We start from the raw sequence: 12817 nt of genomic DNA, 5'->3' as shown, positions 1-12817 counted from the left end.
TGGAGAGGTCCACATTTGGATTATTCTTAAACCATTAATTACTTTCTTTATATATTTTTTATTATTATTTTGAAAATATTCTTTTTAAAAATTATTCGATGTCTCAAAAAGATAAATACATATGTAAACAATTGTCTTATGTATAATTCAATTTTCTTCTTCATACTTGGTTTTTATACACTTCAATTGAGCTAAAAATCTATCGGAAACGACATCTCTAAATTCACAAGATGGGACCAAGAACGTGTACACACCACTCTTTCTAGACCCTACTTATGAGATTACACGGAGTATGTTATCGTTATTATACAAAAACAACTTTATAATAAATAAGTTATTAATAATAGAATGATCTTTTTCTCTAAATATTTGAGACAAAAATTATGGTTTTTTAGAAGTAAATAAACCAAAAAAAAAAATAAAAAAAATTGGACGAATCAAAATTCATTATTTTTTAAGCCACAGGATTGGCATCCACGTAAGTCACTTATCTGCCACGTCAACTCCAAAGTGGGACCCACATAGAGAGTTGAGTGGTATAAGAATTTGTATTTGTTGCTTTGGACTTTCCATATTTCCATTTGGCTTTGCTTCTCTGCTCTTCTCTGAGCCTGTTTTACTTATTATAACTGCATTTCAGGTACATACTCTCTTCTAAATTCATATATATATATTTATGCATGTGTATATATGAGTTTATGTTTTATGCACTGACGTTATAATTGTTAATTTTTACCTACAACGAGTTGCCTAGTGAAAGGTAGTCAGTTGAACATCTTTCGTCGAGAAATTGTATTGAGTGTGTGTTTTACGAGTTTATGTTATGTGCATTGGGAGGTTGGTTATGATGAGTACGAGGAGAGGTAAAGGTAGGTTGAAGAAGTATTGAGGAGAGGTATGTTTGCAAATTGGAGGTTATCGAGGAAATGACCCTAGATAGGAGATATGGAGGTCGAGTATTAGGGTAGAAGGATAGTAGCTAGTAGGTAGTCGAACGTTGTCTAGTTTTCCTTATCAGTACTGTAATTATTACTCTCAAATTTTATTATTACCTGTTGTTTTTCTTTGCTTTAGTTATTTTAGTATTTATTGTCGCTATTGTTTTCTTCTCTATGTTCAACACGATTGCTTCACTACTATGTTTTCTTTTCGTACTTGATTTTGTTATGCTTTACTTGAATTTAGGCTATATCAGAGACAATCTCTCCATCTTCACAAGGTAGGGGTAAGACTGCGTACACACCACTCTCCCCTGAACGCACTTGTGGGATTATTCTTGAGTATGTTATTGTTGTTAAATATTAAGTTCAAATATAACAAGAAGTTGAGTATGATTGTCTGATATCATAAAAATAGAGTAGTAACATGCTATAACCGGTTGAGTTTACTGACAGTGTAACTTTTTTATTATCGGGTATATAAGTTAAATTTGTATCATACATATATCTTATTGTATAACTCGTGCCATCTCGTTTTATGTAATAGTGTTTGACTGGATATAATATGTTATTTTAGTTTGATCCAAAAAATAAACAGGATTCTTGAAATTGCAAAGATGTATGGAATAATAATATTAGTAGATTTAAAAGATTATGTTCACAGAATTTAATTATTGATAATTTTACACCCCTTTTCATTTCTTTGACATTTTCCTTACTATTACCTAACATCTAGGCTGATATTGTGCTAAGTGCTCAACTGAGTCAATCAGAGGGAAAAATGAGTTTTTTCTTTGTTGAAATTAAATGAGACGGAAAATTGAACGGTGATCGTAGGGTGTGGCTAGCGGTTAATGAGGTGAGTGAAACACTATAGAAAACCTCAGTTCAAAGTTTGAACTGATGGAATAGTTGAAGTGACCACAAGCTGACTTAGACACCACCGTTATAAGAAAATATGTATTTGTTTAGTGTTTTGTCTAGCTATACAAGTGGTAAAACATCTGTTTTTCTAGTTCCTATTTGCCTTTCTGTTTTGTTTTGTAGAAATTGTGTAGTAATTGGAAGTTTCTTTTTGTGTGGATATATTGAAGGAATAAGGCGAATTTGTTTAGGGGGAGAAAATGGACTATGTTAATGGACCTGGAAGGAACCATTTGTTTGTTCCGGGACCTGTTAATATCCCGGAACAAGTTCTACGTGCTATGAACCGAAACAACGAAGATTACAGGTCCCCAGCTGTTCCAGCTCTCACAAAGACCTTGCTTGAGGATGTGAAGAAGATTTTCAAGACTACTAGTGGAACTCCATTTCTGTTCCCAACTACAGGTATCTTCTTGTTATTTGCATCCGAACAAGTTTGGTTTGGTATAGTTTGCTACTTATTTCAATTTTCCAGACAGGGGAAATACAAGTTGCTTTGGTTTTAGTCGTCTTGATTATCCACGTAGGAGTTAAAAATGACAAGATAAGATCTTATTTTAGCATTAGGATGAATCTTTTGCCTGTGAAATAGGACAAATTTGAAGAAAAAGATCTATATAGGCTATACCAAACTGTTTGAGATTAAGCCTTAGTTATGTCAGTACTTTTGCTTTAGGTTCAATATTCTTAAGGACTCGTTTAGTCCTGTCAGAGATTTATATGTCAACAGAAAATTTAGTGAACGGTCTAATGTTATATCATATTGAGTTGAGATGAGCTTGAATGGAGCAACATGAGTAGTAGAGATTCATATAGCCGACCTCAACTTGCTTGTGACTGAGGCATAGTCGTTCTGTTGTTGTATTTCGATAAGTCTTTTCAAATTGATCTTGTCCATCTTCTGTTATAACAATAAACAAAAGGTGATGGCTTTGCAGTAATATCTGCAACAACATCGATGAACGTATAATTTTAAGTAGTTCTTGTGGCTTAACTGTCGAACTTGTGATGGCCAAACTTCATATTATTTCCATGTGGCAGGAACTGGTGCATGGGAAAGTGCACTCACAAACACGTTGTCTCCTGGTGATAGAACTGTATCGTTCCTCATCGGTCAGTTCAGTCTGCTTTGGATTGATCAACAGAAACGCCTCAACTTTGACGTTGATGTTGTTGAGAGTGATTGGGGACAAGGTGCAAATCTTGAGGTTTTGGCCTCGAAAATTGCAGAAGATAAGTCTCATACCATCAAGGCGGTTTGCATTGTGCATAACGAGACAGCCACTGGAGTTACCAACAACTTGGCTACTGTAAGGAAAATACTCGGTAATGTATCTAAACTATGGCATTTTTTCTTTGAAAAATTGAATTCAGATAACAAAAAGTATGCATGAAATTCACTATCTCTGAAGTTTCGTGCTTGTTTCTGTTGATGCCTGCCAGATCACTACCAGCATCCTGCCCTCTTCCTTGTTGATGGAGTGTCCTCAATTTGTGCACTTGATTTCCGTATGGACGAATGGGGTGTAGATGTGGCACTTACTGGTTCCCAGAAAGCACTTTCCCTTCCCACGGGGCTCGGGATAGTCTGTGCTAGCCCTAAGGCTCTTGAGGCCAGCAAAACTGCAAAATCAGTGAGAGTTTTCTTCGACTGGAGCGATTACCTTAAGTTCTACAAGCTGGGAACTTATTGGCCGTATACTCCTTCCATCCAACTTTTGTATGGTCTGAGAGCAGCTCTTGACCTTCTTTTCGAGGAAGGCCTCGATAATGTGATTGCAAGACACGCTCGTCTTGGCAAAGCAACAAGGTAAAAGTAAAACCACTGTTAGTAACAAAATTTTCAACTTCATGGCATACATAATTGGAGATTCGTTCTTGAAACGGAGAAATGATATGTAATATTTTTAATGCAGACTTGCTGTGGAGGCATGGGGTTTGAAGAACTGCACTCAGAAGGAGGAATGGTTCAGTGATACAGTCACAGCCGTTGTTGTTCCTCCACACATCGAAAGTTCTGAAATCGTGAAAAGGGCATGGAAGCGATACAACTTAAGCTTAGGTCTCGGCCTAAACAAAGTTGCAGGAAAGGTTTTCAGAATAGGACATCTTGGAAGCTTGAATGAGGTAAACTACTGCAGATAACATGTCTTATTTTTATCGCGCATTTTGTGAAGATTAATAAAATGAAGATTGCGCGATCTCATTCCTCGAGCACGTGAAAGCATTCAAGAACATTTTAAAACAAAAATTCAGTATCATTTTTGAGTATTTGACTGATACTATGCATAAGCTTTTGGTTTGTTAGTCTATCGGCACCAGATACTCATCATCATCCAAGTTAAGGTCTGTTTCAACCTATGCTGCTCGGACTCTTAAAAATGACATTGGATGGGTGTCGGATCCTCTAAAAGTAGTACAATTTGTTGGGTCTGACGCGGCTGTGGCAACATTTTTAGAGAGTCTAAGCAGCATAGGTTTCAACTATATACTAACTAAACTAAAAGCATAACATCATCATCAAACAGTTAATTTATGTGTTATGGGCTCATATCTACATAAATTTCTGCTCCGCGTCAAAAGTAGTAGGTTCAGATGAACCTGACATCAATACTCTGCATCAACCTATGTCTTCAACTACTACTTGATACTCTTCCTTCATCACTACTCAGAGGCGGAACCATGATTTCAATAAATACTAATAACTTAGTTATAAATCTAACGTGTACATATTTAATGAATTTCTTCTATACAAATGCATTGTTTGAGGAAAAGCTACTTTCGATCGAACCCTTATCTAGGCTTCTACCTCCACTCCCTTATACAAGTAAAACTAACATATGAAACTCATATATATCCAGTCAAACACTGTCACATAAAACGAACCGGATGAGTAATCCTTTTATGTTACTATTTTCAACACGGATGGAAATGCATGCTACGAAAGATAGGGTCGAGTCTGATACATCAACCATCTCTTTTTATTATGATTACATAATAATTATTTTTTTTGTAGTTGCAACTATTGGGATGTCTTGCTGGAGTTGAAATGGTACTTAAGGATATTGGTTATCCAGTGAAGTTTGGTAGTGGAGTTGCAGCTGCTAGTGCTTTTCTGCAAAATTCAACTCCACTTATTCCATCAAGAATTTAATTCAATTATTATTATTATTATTATTGAAAGTATACAAAACCAATGCATGTAAATTATTCTCTTCATGTAACTTTTGTTTCAATGTTCAAATACTGGTTGAGAATACTTTTGTAAAATTGCAAAATTTCCTTCTTCTGATGATAACTATATGTGTTTTCTTTCTTCTGGCTCTTTTCCGAAAGTTGATGACTAGTCATAGCTATTACGTTGATACCAAAGAAGAGTTCGATCCAATGCTTTATTGATGGCTCTTTTGCCTTTTAAGTTTTGGTTAACATATGAATTGATTGAATCAAATGAAAATTAAATAAAAACTTGAGAGACCAGGCTAAATTAGACAGACTTAGTTTACCTTTTAATATTAGTATTTAATTTATTATATTTATAAAAAGCAAATTTTGATTTATATGAATATATTATATATAATATAATTTTTTTAATTTAATGATGCCTACATTAAACACTTTCTAAATTCTTTTTTAATTTATACTTTCCCGTAAGTTCAATTTTTGCTATTTTTATTTTCGTCAAATACCATTTATTACTCGCTTAATTCAAATTTATGTCACATATGTTTCATATGTTCCCTTCAAGGGAAATACTCTTTATCGAAGATTTATTATTCTCAAATAATTCAAAAGCAAAAAAATTAATTGGAAAAAAGCAATCTCATCACGCTGCACCCGATCTAATAATACGACTTATTACATAACCAAATCTTTGTATTTGTTAGAGTATTTCATTTAGACATATGAACTAAGTCTTATTCTAACCGAACACCTCAACTTCTAATAAAATATTCCAATTAGACACTTTCAATTCAAATTTTGATAGTGTTTTCTCGTGTGTTCTCAATTCTCATTCGTCTATAATTAGATAGTTAAGTTAATCACATAAAATATGTTGTGTTCTTTAACTATATACATTTTCCTCAATAAGATATAAAAATTAACATTTTTTATGTGGTTAACTACCTAATACTGACATATTAAATCAATTTTTTTTTTGGGAATAAAGTGGATTGATTGGATTAAAATATCATTTTGTGGGACCCAAAAATGAACCCTACTAAATTAGGAAAGTGGATAAAGTTGGATATTGTTGACCATTTCAATTCTTGATTTTCCGCATTTTATGCCCTTACAGAACAAAAAGATTGAATTTTTCTCATGTGATTCAACAAGAAAAAGGGAGAAGAAGGAAAAAAATGGAGCTGAGAAGTGTATTCTTGCCTCAGTTCAAGATTCAACAACCTCAATTCACTTGTGTATTTTCTAAACAAGGGAAATATGAATCCCTTGTTGTTGTCGACATTTTTAGCAGGTAAATATGATGTTTTGTTTGGAATTTGTTACTAATAGATTAGATATAGAGTATTTGCTTAGCCCCACCTCAATTAATTTGTGATTTACTTGAATAAAGTTGGTTCTTTTATTTGTGATTTTGAATGAAATGGGTATAGGAGATTTATATGGCTGACCCCAATTAATTTCTGATTTACTGAATACCCAAATCAAATTGATGGATGTATATGAGCTTAATGGGTTTTTTTTGTTCCTTTTATTTTGTGATTCTGAAATGGGTTCAATGGAGTGGAATAGACAGGCCGGTGCACTAAGCATCCTGCATTCATGCAGGTCCAGAGAAGGCCTGTAAGGGGTGTGATGTGTCTGATTTCACAGCTCGAATGCGTGACCTGTAGGTCACAGAGACAACTTTGTACTTTATTGTTGCTCCATGTCTCCCTTTCATAGCTGATCCAAACTAGTTTGGGATTTACGTACTACTCAAATAGGATTTTTGTGTATAAGCTAGTGGTGTATTCAAATCCAATCTTGGTATTCCTTTGAGGGGTTGCATAAAGGTGGTTCTTTTATTTGTGATTTTGGAAGAAGTTTGTGAAGTGGAGTGGAAATGTGGAATAGATATAGAAGATTTATGTAGCTGACCCCAACTAAAGGACAACTCGGTGCATTAAGCATCCTGCATTCACGTAGGTCCAGAGAAGGGCTGCATCCTAAGGGGTGTGAACTGTGATGTAGGCAGCCTACCTTGAACACAGGACCTATAGGTTACAGAGAGACAACTTCATACTTTACTGTTGCTTCCAAGGCTCCCGTTGATAGCTGACCCAAATTAGTTTGGGATTTACGTAATACCCTAATAGGATTGCTGTGTATATAAATATGAAGCTAGTGGTGTTCTCAAATCTAGTCTTGGTATTCCTTTGAGGGGTTGCATAAAGGTGGTTCTTTTATTTGTGATTCAGGAGGAAGTTGGTGAAGTGGAGTGGAGATGTGGAATAGAAAATAGAAGATTTATATAGATGACCAAAACTAGTTTGGGATTTATTTTAAACAGAAATTGAATTGGTGGATATATATGAAGCTGGTGTTCTCAAACTTAGTATTCCTTGAAAGTGTTGCATGTAATTTTATTTGTGATTCTGAATGAAATAAATCAGGTGGAGTAGAAATGTTGAATAGATATAGAAGAATTATATAGCTGACTAAACTAATTAGGGATTTACTCAATACTCAAATTGGATTGGTGGATATATGTGAAGCTAATGGCTTTCTTGAACTTGGTATTCCTTCAAAGGGTTGCATGTAAATGAAGTTGGTTCTTTTATTTATAATTCTGAATGAAATGAGTCCAGTGGAGTTGAATATTCATAGAAGATTTATATAGAGTACCCAAGCTAGTTTGGAGTTAACTTAATAACGAAATCAAATTTGTGGGATATATATGAAGCTAATGGTTTTCTTAACCTTGGTACTTTTTTAAAGGATTGGTAGTGTATAAAGTTGGTTTTTTTTTTGTGGGGGGCGGGGGTGGTTAACCAGATTACAAACAGAATGGTAATAAAGTTCTTTTCTTTTGTGTTTCCATATAAATTAAGGTTTTGTGCTGGACAATTTGTGTAAATGCTTGATACTAGTTCGATGCATTATTGAACAATTGCATAATGAAGGTAAAAAACTCTAAATTTGTTCATGGGGATAATGTTATCGTCAAGAACATGCCAGAAAGAAACTTAAATTCTAAATGTATCTTCTTTTTCACCCTATGAAAGACAAGATTATTGAGTTATATTTCTTTTTGGCATCTCAAATACCATGTAACTTCTGCATTTCTTCTCTCTGATGGTATCCAATCTGCTCCCAGGGAGGCTTTTCCCGTTTCATATGATAGATGGAAAAATATTGAAGTACATTGCAATAAAGACCAAAGAATCAGGCACTCACCCCTGTCAAAGCAGGACAATGCAAAGTTACCTGAGCTAGCTTTTAACCGGCTTCAGCAAACTGATGATGGGTACTCTGGATTGCAAAGGCGAACCTTTGGTCGTTTCATTGCTCGTGAGGTCGTGCTGGATGAAGAATATTGGGTTTGTTCTGCTGCTTTTAAAGAATAATTTCATGGCTATCCTTTGTTACTCTTTCTAAATGTATTTCAGATTTTCTTGTTCCTCTGTCTTACTGTCAATGGCAGACAGCAGCCTGGCTCCGAGCAGAAGCTCATTGGGAATCTGTCTCCTATATGAGGTTGGAGCTCACACATATCACCTATCCCTCTTATAATTAGGATTAGTTTAAAAATTGTTTTCTCTATGTAAGTCTGAGTTGTTATATGGTAAATATTAACTGTACTTTTGCTAATTTTAGGCATGTTGATGCATATAAAAGAAAGTATGCCGAACAGGTGAGTTGCAGTAAAAAACTTTTTGTTTGTTAGCAGTTAAAATATTATTTGTTGAAGTTGAGATCTTACCATCTAATATATCCCCCCTTTTCCCTACAACTCAGTAGAATGACATTAAGTTGTTTTAAAATATTTCCCCGTCTCATGGCTTTCCCACAGTGGTCTGTCCTATCATAACTTTAATCTATATCTTTAGGCTGGCCAGTTAGTAATTAGTTCAGTGGCCCTCACATGTTTATCAGTGAAACACATATAGGGTGAGAGCTCCAAGACTTATTCTTCTCATGACAGCTTGAGGTTTATACAATGTTATCAAAAGCAAAAAATGCAAAAAAACTCTAAGGTCTATTGGGGCTTTAAGCATAAAACGTAAATAATATGCGCACTTTAATGGCAAAGCGCACATTAAGCAAGGCAAAAAGCGCTCAACACATGGAGTAGAAGACAAATGGAAGTTCTATTCTCTGCTGGAAGAAGCTTGTTTCTGTTAAAGCTTTAGGAAAAATTCACATGTAAGATTATGAGCTTGCATATTCATGTTTCCGGCACTGGTTTAGTGACTTCTGTACTTTTAGTATTAACAATTGACAAAAGAGCAAAAACAGATCCTTGCCTACTTTGAATAGTGTATATTTATCATTTGGGATTATAGGTCTCATTTAACATCTAAGCTCAATGCCATAAATGATATTGTATTTTTCTAGGATTGTTATTAGGACAGCAGTTGTAGTTTTAATTTTGGGAAAAGGTGTTTCACGTGGTTGATGAGCTTGCATTTAATTAGACATGTTCAAATTTGGCAAATGACATATATTTGGTACTAGCAACAACACCTTTGTGATGGTGTTCTTCTTCCGTTTACATAAATATTGATCATCATATGTTGCTCTAGTTTCTACCGCTCATATTCGTTAAACCCTCATTTTTATTTTCTTTTCTTTTCGTTCCACTATTTGTGTGCAGGAGTTTTATGCATTAAAGAGAAGATGTTCTGGTCAGGATGGAAATTGCTTGAAGTGCTTTTGTTTTGTTGCGGTACGTATTAGTGGCTTCTAGACAATTTCCCTGGTCTTCCTTAGTGTTGTGTATGCACAAGTTGCAACTGGTTAATCATAGTTGATTTGGATTTAGATGGCTCTCTAACTTCCAGAATTGCTTTGATTTTACCATTGATTTCAAATATAGTGCCTTGTATCTAATCCGTTTTCGCCTGTGCCAATTTATTAGTATCTAAGGTTCTATTTTTAGCGGTAAAAAGTAATGATGAAGATTTTTAAAAAATGATTGGGACTCATCTCTAGTTTCTCTATAGCCAGTGCTAGTCACAGTTCTGATTTATTATGTGCAAATAGCTACAAAAAAGTTGGTGACTTGGGTATTGGTTCGTAAGCTGAAGGAATCTAAGAACCTCACACAACTGGGGCTGCTTCATAATGCATAAAGACTGACAAACCATGCTAACAACTTTCCTGCGGCCTTTGCTAGGCCTCTTCATGTCATATTAAGCTGTTGAGTACTTAAGTGTCTTATATTACATTATCTGGAGCTAAAGAAACATTTTTCAGGCTATTTGGGTAAGTGTTCACTAATTTCCTTTTCGGACATGAGTTAACTACCTCTGAATTAAACACCTATTTTCTGATTTAAGAATTGTAAAAGCACTTAGGTCTTGGATGTTTCCAGCAGATAGGAAACACAGGAGGTAATGGATCTGCTCCTTTGAGCGATTCCTTCATCCAATGTGAGAATGAATACATATAGATTGTGCTGGATGTTGTCGATGAATTCCTGCTAGGAAGTAACATGAGAACTGCAAAATAAAATTCTGTTTAAAGCATGAACCAGCTAGACTACCTATCAGATAAAAAGCTCAATTGTTTCTGTGCATTTTGAATTTTGATGAGAAGATTTGTACTCCCGTGAGGTGTGAGCAATTAAACTTCACCACTTTGTGCCAGTGGCCTGATGCTTCTTCAAGTGCTGAAATCCTCTTAACAAGTTCTACTTTCTGCAAAATTTGATGTCTTTTTGAGTTTCAAACATGCTTAAGAGCTTCTGCTATGTACTTAAAATGATTGTTATGTGATATTCATTCTTTTAGAATTTGATGTTTTCCTTCATGTAAGTAAGATGATTGTTGTGTGATATTTATTCTTTCAAGTTTGATATTTATATTGGATATTCCTCAGCCTTCAAATGTTTCAGGTCAAAAAGGAAGAGAAGAATGTTAGAAGAACAGTACTTAACAGTGTAGTGGGAACGTTGGACCTGTCCATCCGGAAATTTGTACAAAGGGAGAGATACCCAGGGGTACCAACTTAAGCAAACTTTTAGATAAATGTTGATTTCTAAATGCATCTTCATTTATTCTGTGATTGGACTAAACTGTTGGCCTGGACTAGTGGAATTTGATTATATTGCAACTTTGCATATGTTGCTATGTCTAAAAAAATGGGGATGCCTACATCTTTGCATTTATTTTTGTTGTAGTTACTATTCCGTTTTAGAATGCTTCGTCATACTTTCTGATTCTATAGTATTTTGCCACAATTTATTCACTTCTGTTATTTCCTTTTCAATCTGCTTTGATATGCTTTTCCTTGAGTCGAGGTTTATCGGAAACAACCTCTTTGCCTCCCAAGGTAGGGGTAAGGTCTCAATTCTGCAATAGGAGAAAAAGGAAGAAGAAAAGCTTATACTGTACTTTGTTTCCTTCTGTTGAAGTGGAGGTAAATGTGTGTACTAGATTTTGCTGAACCTGCTGAATTCCTTTTCCTCTCATGGTCTCCAGGAAATCAAAAGGTTATCAGTTGTCATGGCACATCAAGAACCCTTTGATTCGCATAAATATGCATACATTGCAAATGTTTGTGTTGCAATGTTTGCTCGACGTCAGGGTATTGCTTCAAATATAATACATTTGGCTGCTGATAAGGCCGCGTTAGAAGGTATCTTGTTTCAGCTTTAAACTTTTTAATGTGCTCTTCATTATGATCTACCATTTCAGAATTGCCATCCCTTGTAATTAATTTCCGCTGACTATGTCTAATCTTATTTTTGCATGTCCAAGCAGGTTTCAAGCAGCTATTTGTTCATGTAAATGCAGACAACATACCTGGCCAGGAATTATACAAAAAAACCGGCTTTAAGGTTAGCTTCAATCTGTTTTTCCATAACCGGAACATCTTATTGCTATTGCTTAGTGAGATCTGTTTATGTGGATGATCGTCCTTCATCAGCTCTTCTTTCTCTTTTTTTGATAAGTGAATGCTTGTTTTCATTTTTGTGTTTTTTTTTATTTTGGATGTCTTAATGTCTGCATTGCATCTCTCCTAATCATCCCAAGAGTTGAAGTCAGTGCTAAGTAGACCTTTAAAACGAGGTAGCTCTTCATGAAACTTCTTATATCAGATCTGATATGATAACCTGGAAAATAGAGTGATAACTTACAACAACCTGTTAAATTAAATTGACGGTGTAACATTTCTTTACACGTGATGTATAACTTAAATCCTGTTGAAATCTTTTACTTCAACTTATCTTAGTTTGGTTGACAATCAACTCTTGATGTATAACAAAAGGCGTGTCGCGTCTTATGACTTACTCTTATCACTCCATGCAGATCGTGGAAGCCGACTCATCGTCTCTATCAAAAGAACAGATGATACTGATGTCCTTGGATTTATAATTTCCCTTTGCTACTTCACTTCCAGACTAAAGAGGATCTGTTAGTTTGTACATTTAACATGGTATGAAGCCAATATCTTGTTGGTTGATGTATGTATTATTGGGTAGACAGACAACTAGTTAGTTATAGAGGATATAATATATGTATAAGGAAGTTGTACGATTTGTTTGGACTAGGGAACGGGTACGTATGGATACGTGTTTATTTGAGTATCCTATACGAGCATATCCGATTAAATATTTTGTGTATTTTGGACAATTCAGACTATGTATTCATACACTCAATGTCAGATATTTTGACATGAATATTAAGCTGAGAGAGATTGTTTTTGTTTTTCTTATCAAAAGGGAATTTTGTTATTTAGTTTCTTACAATGTTGAGAAATTTAAATATGGCTATGAGTCTATG

General features: G+C 34.8%; 2 protein-coding genes across 2 annotated transcripts; both read left to right on the top strand.

Annotated features, from left to right (window-relative positions):
* Nucleotides 1–560: 560 nt before the first annotated feature.
* LOC102592345 (serine--glyoxylate aminotransferase) lies at nucleotides 561–5157 on the top strand. The gene is made up of 6 exons (XM_006349714.2): nucleotides 561–640; nucleotides 2033–2267; nucleotides 2904–3188; nucleotides 3306–3672; nucleotides 3779–3989; nucleotides 4879–5157. Exons 2-6 carry the CDS (start codon nucleotides 2063–2065, stop codon nucleotides 5014–5016), a joined length of 1206 nt encoding a protein of 401 aa, XP_006349776.1. The 5' UTR covers nucleotides 561–640; nucleotides 2033–2062; the 3' UTR covers nucleotides 5017–5157.
* Nucleotides 5158–6124: 967 nt separating this feature from the next.
* LOC102592015 (uncharacterized) lies at nucleotides 6125–12749 on the top strand. The gene is made up of 9 exons (XM_006349713.2): nucleotides 6125–6339; nucleotides 8185–8407; nucleotides 8512–8564; nucleotides 8685–8721; nucleotides 9685–9756; nucleotides 10927–11031; nucleotides 11513–11669; nucleotides 11795–11871; nucleotides 12344–12749. Exons 1-9 carry the CDS (start codon nucleotides 6224–6226, stop codon nucleotides 12407–12409), a joined length of 906 nt encoding a protein of 301 aa, XP_006349775.1. The 5' UTR covers nucleotides 6125–6223; the 3' UTR covers nucleotides 12410–12749.
* The last annotated feature ends 68 nt before the right edge of the window (nucleotides 12750–12817 follow it).

The sequence above is a fragment of the Solanum tuberosum genome, unplaced genomic scaffold, assembly GCF_000226075.1.
Source record: "Solanum tuberosum cultivar DM 1-3 516 R44 unplaced genomic scaffold, SolTub_3.0 scf00114, whole genome shotgun sequence".
NCBI lineage: Eukaryota > Viridiplantae > Streptophyta > Magnoliopsida > Solanales > Solanaceae > Solanum > Solanum tuberosum.
Note: the sequence above shows the minus strand (reverse complement) of the source record. Positions and strands in the feature narration are given on the sequence as shown.

Bases quoted from the DNA above. Each gene is read 5' to 3' on its own strand.
- LOC102592345 (XM_006349714.2), top strand. From the start codon at position 2,063: ATGGACTATGTTAATGGACCTGGAAGGAACCATTTGTTTGTTCCGGGA. The intron at 2,268-2,903 runs GTATCTTCTTGT...TCCATGTGGCAG, and splicing joins ATTTCTGTTCCCAACTACAG to GAACTGGTGCATGGGAAAGT. The intron at 3,673-3,778 runs GTAAAAGTAAAA...TTTTTAATGCAG, and splicing joins CGTCTTGGCAAAGCAACAAG to ACTTGCTGTGGAGGCATGGG.
- LOC102592015 (XM_006349713.2), top strand. From the start codon at position 6,224: ATGGAGCTGAGAAGTGTATTCTTGCCTCAGTTCAAGATTCAACAACCT. The intron at 8,722-9,684 runs GTGAGTTGCAGT...ATTTGTGTGCAG, and splicing joins AAAGAAAGTATGCCGAACAG to GAGTTTTATGCATTAAAGAG. The intron at 9,757-10,926 runs GTACGTATTAGT...CAAATGTTTCAG, and splicing joins AGTGCTTTTGTTTTGTTGCG to GTCAAAAAGGAAGAGAAGAA.